Source organism: Schistocerca americana, chromosome 8 (assembly GCF_021461395.2).
Source record: "Schistocerca americana isolate TAMUIC-IGC-003095 chromosome 8, iqSchAmer2.1, whole genome shotgun sequence".
In the NCBI taxonomy this organism is placed as follows: domain Eukaryota; kingdom Metazoa; phylum Arthropoda; class Insecta; order Orthoptera; family Acrididae; genus Schistocerca; species Schistocerca americana.
In genome coordinates this window covers 290596175-290610260 of record NC_060126.1, presented here as the reverse complement: position 1 = coordinate 290610260, position 14086 = coordinate 290596175, and the positions used below count along the sequence as shown (strand labels likewise).

At 40.3% G+C, this 14086-nt stretch overlaps 1 protein-coding gene across 1 annotated transcript in view; it reads left to right on the top strand.

Annotated features, from left to right (window-relative positions):
* Nucleotides 1-14086, top strand: part of LOC124545233 (rabankyrin-5-like) — a 71046-nt gene that overhangs the window by 31429 nt on the left and 25531 nt on the right. Inside the window, exon 4 of the mRNA XM_047124104.1 lies at nucleotides 8741-8879. Within this exon, the coding sequence (XP_046980060.1) occupies nucleotides 8741-8879 (139 nt within the window). The remainder of the gene's footprint in view (nucleotides 1-8740; nucleotides 8880-14086) is intronic.

The window sequence follows — 14086 nt, the reverse complement described above, 5'->3', positions numbered from 1 at the left end:
CCGATTTTCACCTCGTCATTGTCAGAAAAGTATTTTCCATGAGGGTGTTCCTTCAATTTAGTGAACAGATGAAGTCACTAGGTGCAAGAGGGCTGTGAGAGGAGTGGCTTCAAGCATCCCAACCAAATGATGTCAACAACTCTTGTGTTGCATGAGCAGTGTGCGGATGCATGCTGTCTTGAAGGAGACAGATTCCTGTTAGCATCCTGCGACATTTGTTTTGTATGGCTTTCCAAAGTTTCATTGTGGTCTTGCAGCATCTAGCATTTATTGTTTCACATCTTTCCAAAAAAATTAACGAGTAGAACCCCTTTCATGTACTAAAACACTGACACCATGATTTTCTTCACTGTTTGCTGAGTTCTGAATTTTTTGGCTGAAGGAGAATGAGTATGGCGCCACTGCATTGATTGTCATTTGCTCTCCAGAGTATGGTGACAAGCCCAAGTTTCACCTCCTGTCACTATATAGTTGAGAAAAACATCGCCTTCAATCTCAAAATTTTCAAGAAATTCATGAGTGCCACTGCCTCTGCTCATTTTGTGTGCTTCCATAAGAATCTTGGGCACCCATTGCACACACAACTTGCAATAATTTAGTCAATCAGCTAAGATTTCATGAACAACAGTTTGAGAAATGTTTTAATAAACTGCATGCAGGTTGTCAATTGTCAAACAGCGATCAGAGAGATGATGTTTTTCAGTTTTCTGCACCAAATCATGTCACAACTGACGGCCTTCCATTTCTGTCTTAATCATGAATTTCCATGCTTCCAAAACTGAAATTTTGTACCCATTTTCTCACATGTTCCCTTCACATTACATCCTCTCCATAAACTGAAACAATTTTATGAAGAAGCAGTGGTATTCATGCCCTTAGCATTTCGGTAGTGAATTACAGTATGCACTTCGTGGGAGCTGGAATGAGTATGCTCATTTCTAACAGTCATAACACTAATTGATGAACTACTAATTGCTGGGAATGCTCATGTCTTCTGCTGGCTTTTTGCTACACAGCAGTGGTACCAACTTCCCCACGGCCATTCTGTGCTAAAGCTACATGCCTTGTAACGTTAGTTTCCAGATAATCCTCATATTTATTGTACAACTCTGTTGTTCTTTGACATTGTACATACAATTTTGCACTTCTGATCGTTATGACTGCAATTTTTCTATTATTTGTTTGTATCAATGTTTAATTACAATAGAACTATGTTAATAGGTGTTTGGTGTTTGTGGATGTAAAACCTCAAAATGACACTGGAACAAAAGTACTTTCAATCACTCAGGTTCTTATTTCACACTTCTGATTGGGTTCTAGGTACTTATTACTGTTGTGATCTTACTTTGCATGCCTACACATTACGTAACACAATATGATATGGTTCACATAACACATGATACTATATTTTGTACTCATTACTGTAGGTTCACTTTCCTCTGTTTATATCAGTTGACTATTTTCTTATTAAATAGCTTAGATAAAAAGGTTGCCTTTCATGTCCACAGTAACATATTTAGTTTAATACTTCCTTGTTGTTATTGGGGTCTTCATTCCAAAGACTGGTTTGATGCGGCTCTCCATGCTACTCTATCCAGTGCAAGCCTCTTCATCTCCAAGTAACTACTACAACCTACGTCCTTCTGAACCTGCTTACTGTATTTTATCTTGGTCTCCCTCTAAGATTTTTATCCCTTCCCTCCAGTACTAAATTGGTGAGCCCTTGATGCCTCAGAACGTGTCCTGTCAACTGATCCCTTCTCCTACTCATGTCCTCTTCTCCCCAGTTCTGTTCAGTACCTCCTCATTAGTTATGTGATCTACCCATCTAATCTTCAGCATTCTTCTCTAACACCACATATCAAAAGCTTCTATTCTTTCTTGTCTAAACTGTTTACCATCCATGTTTCACTTCCATACATGGCTACACTCCATACAAACACTTTCAGAAAGGACATTTAAATCTATACTCAATGGTAAAAAATTTCTCTTCTTCAGAAACACCTTTCTTGCCATTGCCAGTCTACATTTTATATCCTCCCTACTTCGACCATCATCAGTTATTTTGCATCCTAAATAGCAAAACTCATCTACAGCTATTTTTTTTAAGTGTCTCATTTCCTAATCGAATTCCCTCAGCATCAACTTATTTAATTCAATGACTTTCCATTATCCTTATTGTGCTTTTATTGATGCTCATCTTATATCCTCCTTTCAAGACACTGTCCATTTCGTTCTGCTGCCCTTCCAGGTCCTTTGCTGTCTCTTGACAGAAATATAATGTCATTGGCAAGCCTCAAAGTTTTTATTTCTTCTCCATGGATTTTAATTCCTACTCCATTTTTTTCTTTTGTTTCCTTTACTGCTTACTCAATATACAGATTGAATAACATCAGGAACAGGTTGCAACCCTGTCTCACTCATTTCTCAACCACTGCTTCCCTTTCATGCCCCTATACCCTTATAACGGCCATCTGGTTTCCGTACAAACTGTAAATAGTCTTTTGCTCCCTACATTTTACCCCTAAAACCCCTGCCACCTTTAGAGTTTGAAAGAGAGTATTCCAGTCAACGCTGTCAAAAGTTTTCTCTAAGTCTACAAATGCTATAAACATAGGTTTATCTTGCCTTAACCTGTCTTCTATGAGAAGTTGATCTGCCTCGTGCATTCCTACTTTTCTCCAGAATCCAAATTGATCTTCCCCAAGGTCACCTTCTACCAGTTTTTCCATTCTTCTGTAAAGAATTTTTGTTAGTATTTTGCAACAATGATTTATTTAACTAATAGTTCAGTAATTTCCACACCTGTCAGCACCTGCTTTCTTTGGAATTGGAATTACTATATTCTTGAAATTTGTGGGTATATCACCTGTTTCGTACATCTTGCTCACCAGATGGAAGAGTTGTCATGGCTGGCTCTCCCAAGGCTATCAATACCTCTAATGGAACGTTTTCTACTCCTGGGGGCTTGTTTGGACTTAAGTCTTTCAGTGCTTTGACAAATTCTTCACATAGTATCATATCTCCCTTCTCACCTTCATCTACGTCCTCTTCCATTTCCATAATAAAGACTTCCATATACACTCCTGGAAATGGAAAAAAGAACACATTGACACCAGTGTGTCAGACCCACCATACTTGCTCCGGACACTGCGAGAGGGCTGTACAAGCAATGATCACACGCACGGCACAGCGGACACACCAGGAACCGCGGTGTTAGCCGTCGAATGGCGCTAGCTGCGCAGCATTTGTGCACCGCCGCCGTCAGTGTCAGCCAGTTTGCCGTGGCATACGGAGCTCCATCGCAGTCTTTAACACTGGTAGCATGCCGCAACAGCGTGGACGTGAACCGTATGTGCAGTTGACGGACTTTGAGCGAGGGCGTATAGTGGGCATGCGGGAGGCCGGGTGGATGTACCGCCGAATTGCTCAACACGTGGGGCGTGAGGTCTCCACAGTACATCGATGTTGTCGCCAGTGGTCGGCGGAAGGTGCACGTGCCCGTCGACCTGGGACCGGACCGCAGCGACGCACGGATGCACGCCATGACCGTAGGATCCTACACAGTGCCGTAGGGGACCGCACCGCCACTTCCCAGCAAATTAGGGACACTGTTGCTCCTGGGGTATCGGCGAGGACCATTCGCAACCGTCTCCATGAAGCTGGGCTACGGTCCCGCACACCGTTAGGCCGTCTTCCGCTCACGCCCCAACATCGTGCAGCCCGCCTCCAGTGGTGTCGCGACAGGCGTGAATGGAGGGACGAATGGAGACGTGTTGTCTTCAGCGATGAGAGTCGCTTCTGCCTTGGTGCCAATGATGGTCGTATGCGTGTTTGGTACCGTGCAGGTGAGCGCCACAATCAGGACTGCATACGACCGAGGCACACAGGGCCAACACGTGGCATCATGGTGTGGGGAGCGATCTCCTACACTGGCCGTACACCACTGGTGATCGTCGAGGGGACACTGAATAGTGCACGGTACATCCAAACCGTCATCGAACCCATCGTTCTACCATTCCTAGACCGGCAAGGGAACTTGCTGTTCCAACAGGACAATGCATGTCCGCATGTATCCCGTGCCATCCAACGTGCTCTAGAAGGTGTACGTCAACAACCCTGGCCAGCAAGATCTCCGGATCTGTCCCCCATTGAGCACGTTTGGGACTGGATGAAGCGTCGTCTCACGCGGTCTGCACGTCCAGCACGAACGCTCGTCCAACTGAGGCGCCAGGTGGAAATGGCATGGCAAGCCGTTCCACAGGACTACATCCAGCATCTCTACGATCGTCTCCATGGGAGAATAGCAGCCTGCATTGCTGCGAAAGGTGGATATACACTGTACTAGTGCCGATATTGTGCATGCTCTGTTGCCTGTGTGTATGTGCCTGTGGTTCTGTCAGTGTGATCATGTGATGTATCTGACCCCAGGAATGTGTCAATAAAGTTTCCCCTTCCTGGGACAATGAATTCACGGTGTTCTTATTTCAATTTCCAGGAGTGTAGTCACCTTTCCAATGAAGCCACCAGTGCTTTTTAATTCTGACAGTGTTGTCTTTACAAGACATTTTAAGCACTGGTATATTGTTTCTTTATTTCTTGTTCATAATTTATGATGTACTAGACAGATTGAAGTTGCTCTCTTGTGCTGTGCACTATCTTAGTTTGCAAGTACTTGCAAACTGAGATACTGTATTCAGCACTAAGATCTGTGTCAAATCATCTGTACACTGTTTGTCACCTGTGGAGTGGCATTGATTCCACCTCAGTTCTCTGCTATGTGCATGAACTACAGTGGCGTTTATACTTGTTATCATTCTATCAAAATGCTTGGCATAAAACCACATGCTACTGAGCTAAATTTATGTGCAACAAAGCTCTCAGCAAGGTCCTAGATACAGGGTGTTTCAAAAATGACCGGTATATTTGAAACGGCAATAAAAACTAAACGAGCAGCGATAGAAATACACCGTTTGTTGCAATATGCTTGGGACAGCAGTACATTTTCAGGCGGACAAACTTTCGAAATTACAGTAGTTACAATTTTCAACAACAGATGGCGCTGCAAGTGATGTGAAAGATATAGAAGACAATGCAGTCTGTGGGTGCGCCATTCTGTATGTCGTCTTTCTGCTGTAAGCGTGTGCTGTTCACAATGTGCAAGTGTGCTGTAGACAACATGGTTTATTCCTTAGAACAGAGGATTTTTCTGGTGTTGGAATTCCACCGCCTAGAACACAGTGTTGTTGCAACAAGACAAAGTTTTCAACGGAGGTTTAATGTCACCAAAGGACCGAAAAGCGATACAATAAAGGATCTGTTTGAAAAATTTCAACGGACTGGAAACGTGATGGATGAACGTGCTGGGTGAACGTGCTGGAAAGGTAGGGCGACCGCGTATGGCAACCACAGAGGGCAACGCGCAGCTAGTGCAGCAGGTGATCCAACAGCGGCCTCGGGTTTCTGTTCGCCGTGTTGCAGCTGCAGTCCAAATGACGCCAACGTCCATGTATCGTCTCATTCGCCAGAGTTGACACCTCTATCCATACAAAATTCAAACGCGGCAACCCCTCAGCGCCGCTACCATTGCTGCACAAGAGACATTCGCTAACGATATAGTGCACAGGATTGATGACGGCGATATGCATGTGGGCAGCATTTGGTTTACTGACGAAGCTTATTTTTACCTGGACGGCTTCGTCAATAAACAGAACTGGCGCATATGGGGAACCGAAAAGCCCCATGTTGCAGTCCCATCGTCCCTGCATCCTCAAAAAGTACTGGTCTGGGCCGCCATTTCTTCCAAAGGAATCATTGGCCCATTTTTCAGATCCGAAACGATTACTGCATCATGCTATCTGGACATTCTTCGTGAATTTGTGGCGGTACAAACTGCCTTAGACGACACTGCGAACACCTCGTGGTTTATGCAAGATGGTGCCCGGCCACATCGCACGGCCGACGTCTTTAATTTCCTGAATGAATATTTCGATGATCGTGTGATTGCTTTGGGCTATCCGAAACATACAGGAGGCGGCGTGGATTGGCCTCCCTATTTGCCAGACATGAACCCCTGTGACTTCTTTCTGTGGGGACACTTGAAAGACCAGGTGTACTGCCAGAATCCAGAAACAATTGAACAGCCGAAGCAGTACATCTCATCTGCATGTGAAGCCATTCCGCCAGACACGTTGTCAAAGGTTTCGGGTAATTTCATTCAGAGACTACGCCATATTATTGCTACGCATGGTGGATATGTGGAAAATATCGTACTATAGAGTTTCCCAGACCGCAGCGCCATCTGTTGTTGAAAATTGTAACTACTGTAATTTCGAAAGTTTGTCTGCCTGAAAGTGTACTGTTGTCCCAAGCATATTGCAACAAACGGTGTATTTCTATCGCTGCTCGTTTAGTTTTTATTGCCGTTTCAAATATACCGGTCATTTTTTAAACACCCTGTATTTGTGAGTATTTTAGTGTAGCATTTTTTGAATGTTCTTATTTTATGGCCCCCTTTACTAGTGGACCTCTGTTAAATTATAATGAGTCACCTGAAGATGTTCAATGAACATAACCAGTAGTAGCAATAAAAGTATTTCTTAACAGCAGCTGAAGTATATTTTATGTATACCCCAAGGTATTAACAGCTGTGATCACCCTTCCCATTTGCACTGAGAAATAATAATGTGAACTACTTTGAACTAGTGTGTGGCTGTAGCTAGTCACATGACCACATCAGTCCTACAGTGGCTGTCTCAAGTACTAAACGTACAGGGTGTGGCAGAAGTCTGGATACACACCTTTAAAAGTCAAACAGTGTGAGAATCGTAATGGCCTCTGGGATGGGGTGTCTGTAGGTGGAGGTGCAACTAATAGGAGCTATGACAGTAGTGGCCATCTTGAAATCTGCCATCTCAGATTTGGGTTGTGTGTTTCACATGGGAAGGAGATCAGGCGGCACATCATTTTGAACTGCTTCTTTCGCAGGATACACATGTGAAATCAGTTTTCAGATATATTTATTTGTATAGGAGTTACAACCTGTAAAAGTTTAGCGACACGTGTCAGAGTAGATGTTGCAGCATATGCTCAGTATGACCTCTCTGCACTGGACACACATTCGGAGTCTTCTTTGCCAGTCCTGTTGCACACATCGCAGAATCTGTGGTTCAACAGAGGCACACGCCTCCTCAATACGCTGGCAAAGAGCGGCTACATTGTTGATTTTTACCTCATACACAATTGATTTCAGATGTCACCACAGATAAGTCAAGAGGTATAAGATCAGGGGGCTGTGGCCATTGTATAGGATCCCTCCTACCTATCCAGTGACCTCCAAATAGCTCATCCAGAAACTGTGTGACTTCAGCAATATGGTAGGGGGGGGCCCCATCTTGTTAGGAGTTTGGGAAATCACCTTGCAGATTCAACAGTGTTGGATGCTCATAATCACGGAGCATGTTAAGATATCTCTCATGGTTTAAGGTTCCACCAATAAACACAGGACTCGTGCTTCTTGTGTTCCAAATCATACACCAAACCATCGCTTTTTCACCACCAGCACCTTTGCAGGCATCACCCACAATGGTTTTGCATCTGACCAGTAATGATGATTTTGTTTCTTTTTTGTTTACTTCTCCTTCCACATAAAAATTACCTTCATCACTGAATAACACATGTTGTTTGAAGTTTGGATTCCTGTTACACTGACCCAGAGCCCATTCTGCAAGCTCCACCCGTCAATCAGAGTCACCCTCTGAGAGGTGATGTTGCAGCTATAACTTGTACAGCTGCCATTGGGGTGTGCGTGAGCACGTGTGCGTGTGTGCAGATTTCAGCAATGACTGACACTGGATATTGTGATAACCGGCACATACTGCAGTATGAACTTTTCAGAAACAATGCCACAATTACTGTTGCAGTCCATCACAGACACTGTTCCATGAAATTTGTCCAATAATGTGGTTACTGTCATGTGTGAAACATCATTTCTCTCAGGATGCCAGACAGTGAAGGAAGTTGGCAGCAATCACTCTGGTACTTCATCCACCACTCATTAACACAATTTCATTGTGTTCCAGCAGTGTAAGTGCCATTGTGGATCACCTGCAAAAATAAACAGAATTGATAACTTTCTTGCAATTTTAGTCTTTAATAGGTCATAGCTCGTACACAAAGAAAGACATCTTCAAACAGATTTCACATGTGTATTCCTGAGAAAGATGCAGTTCAATTCAACGTGCCACATGATCCCCTTCCTATTTGAAACATGACCCAAATCCAAGTTGTGTATTTTGAGATGGCCACTGCTGTGGCCGTAGATCCTGTAAGCTCTGCCCCCCACCTACAGACACCCCATACCAGACACCATTGTGATTCCTCACTCTGTTGGACTTCTGTAGGGGTGTATCCAGACTTTCATCTTACCCTGCTCTTCACTCCCATTGAAGCTTCTTTTGTACATTTAATTTTCAGTTAACTATATTGCATGTTACACAAAAAGCTTAGTAAGGAAGGTAAATTACACCAATTAGTAAATTACACCTATTAGTCATCATCATCATCACAACTAATATTATGCTTATTTTTGCAACATAGGTTATTTTTAGAGTAACTAAAGTGAGGTGTGCTTTTCTTTTAAAACTTAAGTTGTCGAATTTGCTGCTGTTAATCATTACCAGTATACAAGTGTTGCATATTTTATCAGTTTTCATAAATGTTTGTACTTTCCATATTTTAGCTCTTCTTTTGGCATACATGGAAGGCAACGGGAATTTATGCCATACTCTGGTGAGATTTGGAGCTAGCCTTGGCACTATGAACAAGGATGGTGTTACAATTTTCGACTCCCAAGGTTCAACAAAGGAGCTTCTTCGTAGGTATGGAAGTTCTATCTCACTAGTTACTGCTCTATTTATAAAACTTATTAACACTGAAGTGAGGCAAAAGAACTCTTGGGAACTGAAGCGAGCTGGAGAGGTACAATATCAGATCCACATTCATTTCCTGTTGTTAGTCATGGCTTTTTTCTACTAGCAATGTGTCCAACTGCCAAATAGATTTCTTCATTTAGGCTGTTTGGTTTATGCACTGCTTTTGTGCTGTCTTGTATTGTCATAATTGTGTATTGTTGTGGATACCACCATATTTTATATAATAAAGTAGATGAATGTGATGAACACTCAGTAATCTCTTCCCCATCCGGGTTCTTCCCTTTTTCCAGTCGTGTTCAATTCAATTCAATTCAATTCAATTTTTATTATCACATAACATGCCTTATACACTCAAAGATTGTGACATAGGTGACTTGTCAGTTTTTACACTATATATAACAATACTAAAAATAGACAATAAACTAATAATATACATGGTGTAACATCTTCAAAGAGGTATTTTAATTACAATTATAATGCATTGTTACCATTCATGAAATCTTCTACACTATAGTAACATTTATCTTTCAGATATTTTTCCAGGTCTCTTTTGGTGCCTTTTATATTTGGGTCATCCATATCTTTCCATATTTTATTTACAAATTTCATGCCCATATAGTATGGGGTTTTTTCATATGATTTTAAACGGTGGGTAGGTAACATGTAGCTCGTTTTATGTCTTGTATCATATTGATGCAAGAAGAAGTTGCCCTCAAAAAGTTGTGGGTTTCTTTTCGTGAAAGTGAGAGTTTCATAGATGTATATGCTTGGAATGCTCATTAGATCCAGTTTTACAAATAAAGGTTTGCAGTGTTGCTTTGGTTTTGCTCCCACCATTGCTCGGATGATTCTTTTTTGTAGTCTAAAAGCTCTAAGTAAATTTGTTTTTTCAGACCCCCAGAAAATTATACTATACCTAATGACTGAAGCAAAATATGCATTATATACAGTTTTTCTTACAGCTAAATCAGTAATACTATACAAGATATTCATAATATATACAAGGCTATTCAGTCGACCCAGTATGTTATCCACATGGCGACTCCATAACAGGTTTTTATTGACTAACACGCCAAGGAATTTGACACAGTCTGCAGTCTCTAATTTTTTGTCCATATACCTTATTTCACTTATAGACTGTGCAGATTGTTTTGTGGTAAAATGAACAATTTCTGTTTTCGTAAAATTTAATGTCAAGTTATTGTTTTTGACCCATGCCTCCACTTCCCCAAGTGTTCGTTCAATATGACGAATTAGGTCTACCTCATTTTTACAACAGACTACAGCTGTTGAGTCATCTGCATAGAGGATAGTATCAGACTGGACCTGACATGGCATATCATTAATATAATATAGAAAAAGCAGTGGCCCTAATATTGAGCCTTGTGGAACACCTAATTGAGTGTTTTTCCAGCCAGAGAGAAATTTCTTGCCGTTGATGTTAATAAGTACTCTTTGTTTTCTGTTTGCCAAGTATGATGACATCCAGCTAAGAGATTTGCCTTGAAAACCATAGCGTGCCAATTTTTGGAGAAGCAGGTCATGATTTACTGTGTCGAAGGCTTTGGACAGGTCACAAAAGATGCCTGACACACACATTCTATCATCAAGACATCTGCTGACTTTTGTGACTAATTCATTTATTGCATGGATTGTGCTGCGGCCTTTTCTGAAACCATATTGATTGCCTAAGATAATGCTGTTAGATGAATTGTGATTTTCAATCTGATCACATGCAGCTCTTTCAAATATTTTTGAGAAAATTGGTAACAGTGAGATTGGCCTATAGTTGCCCAATTCATCTTGTTTGCCTTTTTTGTGTATGGGCCGAACTTCTGCATATTTTAATCGATCTGGGAAACATCCCTCATCAAATGATTGGTTGATTATGAAAGAGAGTGGATATGCAATACTGTGACGGACTATTTTTATTATTTCAGTGGGGACCTCATCCCACCCCGCAGATTTTGAATTTTTTAGGGACATTATGATTTTGATGACATCTGAGATGGAAACATGAGAAAACTTAAAACATGTGCAATTGCTATCTGTCATATTGGGCTTTGTATTTGGTGGTGAACAGTCACCAAATTTGTTACAATTTATGAAAAAGTCATTGAATGATTCACAAATGGCACTGGGTTCTGTAACAGCTCTACCATTAATCACTATTTTAGAAGGGCATTTTCTCTCTGCCTCACTGCCAACTTCACTTCTTATAACAGACCAAACAGCTTTTGATTTGTTTTTTGCATTTGTAATGAAGTCGTTATTTGCAGTACGTTTTGTTAGTTTAACTATTTTGTCAAATGTTTTTTTGTATGTGCTTACATACTTAAGAAATTGAGGGCTTCGATTTACTTTTGCCTCCATATGCAGTTTCCTCTTAGTAGCACTAGACACTCTAATTCCTTTTGTTACCCAGGATCTACTTTTTTGGGACCTGGTCCTCACTGTTACAAAAGGGATGCATTCATTGAATACACCCAAGAATTCAGTTAAAAAGTTATTGTAATTGTCACTTGTGGAAGTGTGTTTGCTGACTGTCCACTTGGTTTGGCTTAGTTTTTTGCAAAATACTTCCACATTTTCTTGACTGAAATTCCTACATCTTTTTGTTGTGCAGACTGAATTTTGCTTCGGTAGTGATACAAATAGTGCTTTATGGTCTGATACTCCTAAATCTAGAAGAAATTTTTCTTTTACATAATAATTATAACTACTTACAATATTGTCAATACATGTTGCAGAGCTTGCTGTAATTCTTGTATACTGATCGAAATTGAGATTTAGCCCATTTGTGGCTACCAGGTTCTTTAAGTGTGAAGAAAATTTGTCATCAGTCCTTACATCTATGTTGAAGTCAGCACATATAACCACTTTCTTGTACAGTTTCTCACATTTTAATTTATGTAGCAATGTATCAAACTTATCTAAGAATACAGAGCTTATATGGTACCCAGGGGTGCAATATATGCTGATAATTAGTGTGTTATACTCTTTAAGTTCTATACAACAACTTTCAAATGTGCCTTCTTCATTCAGATGGCTAAAATTCTGTCTGATATCATAGTCTACCGTGGAATGAACTAATATGCAAGAGCCTCCATACCCATTGGTCCTACAAAAGCTGGTAGCCAGTTTATAACCTGTAAGTTTATTTAGGAGACTGATATTTTCAGATTTTAGCCAATGTTCATTAAGGCATATTACTTTCACAGATTGTTTCACACTTTCTAGCAAAATTTCTATATCATAAAGCTTCCTGATCATTCCTTCAGACAGACCTCTTATGTTCAAGTGCATAACGAAATTACTACTGCATATATTATTAGGTAGAGGGTCTTTAAAACTAATTTGACTATAAAGTAACGGAACGTCCACCTGAGTGTTGACTACTTGTTCTGGATTCATTGTATTGGGCCAAATTCGGATAGAACTGGCCCCCTTCATCAGTTTCCCTGTGTGTGAGCATCTGGATGATGAGTAGGTACAGTTTTCTTGACGATAATTTCAGTCTTTGCTGTATGTTCTGAGGCTGGTTCTGGCACCTTCTCATCTTCTGGACGTGATGTTCCTGTTTGAGCTGGCGCTGTGGCTGCGATTTTGCCTTGGTCGAAACTGGTTGCACAGCAATTGGTTTTCTTGCAACGTCGTCGTCTTTTTGTATTAATTTTGCTAGCATTTTGCCAACGTATGACTTGCCAGCGTTATTATAATGTAGTCCATGTTTCGTAAACAAATCTCTTGCATCTGGAAGATCAAGAAATGTTACATTTTGTTGGGACTTGCATATTTTGTAGAATTGTCTGTTTACTTTTGCAAGCTCCAGATTTACGATGGAATTGTCTTGCAGGTCGTATCTGTGAGGCAAACTAGTAACTATGATGTTCGGAACTTTCAGATCAAGTAATGTAGTTTTTAAACACTGGGTCGCATGTTTACTCTCATTTCTGTATACATCATTACTTCCACCCATGATTATGACGGCATCAGTCTTAGATAGCTCATTAAGTGAGTTGCTGCTCTTAATTATCTCAGTCCAAAAGATATTTCTCAAATTTTATGTTCAGTTACATCAGAGCAGCAAAATAACTGAATGCTATAAATTAAAACTGTTTTTGGTTATGATTGTAATGCAGCCATTGCACAAATTGTATAATGAATCCTTTGGCAAAACAAACACTTGTAAATTGTTATTTTTATTGAATTTTAGCAAGTAGGAAGTAAATTTAGTGAAGGATAATGTGTTGCTGCAGGGGTGATTCTTCAGAACAATAAATTGATTAAGTCTAAAAGTGTGTTAGATTTGAATGTACATTATAATGATGTAGTAAAATAGGTTTTAACCCTCCAAAATTAAATAAAGCTATTATTTGCAGAGTGCTTGAGATTTTTTTATGTGAGCAGTGTTTTGTGTAGGCTGCTGAACATAGTAATTACCCTAGTATAAGACTACTCAGAATATAAGATGACTCCCTCCCCACCCCCACTTCTTTTTATGAGGTTACTTGAGGAATTTTTATTTTTAATATATTCTGAGTAATGAAAATCATAAAGTGCATTATTAATATAAAGTATCTTCCTAAAAAAGTCAGTGCTGTACCTATTCTAAATTTACACAATTTATTGATTGTCAACAATCTGATTATACAGGGTGAAATGAAACAAACAAAAGTAAATGGTTTACATTAATATTTATCTTCACTTCCATTTTTACTTGTAAGTCAACTGCAATTTCATTCTTCCTGACACAATTCCCATAGTATGCCATCCTCTGAGACATCCATTGCACTGGAAACACACCATTTTTTGCAGTGTTTCATATTTGATTTACTTGAGGTTCTGCACCACGCAGGAAAGATCCACTGGCCCAGTATAGATGTTGGTGATTTCTTTAACCCCCACCTCCCAAAAGTAAGAGATTGGTCTCCTTGAGAAAGCCCACTTACTGTAAAGCTGTCACAGATGAACCTTAAAAGGTCTGTATACAACAATATCCGTTACTTGAAGTTGAGAGATCAAGGAGCAAGAATTATTAACAAGTCCTTGTTGTTCTTTGCTTTCTGGGTATGTCTCTCCTGAAATCCAACATCAATATTTTCTTCTTTTAAGCAAGGAATGTGGTATTATTTTCCAAACAGTCTTCATCC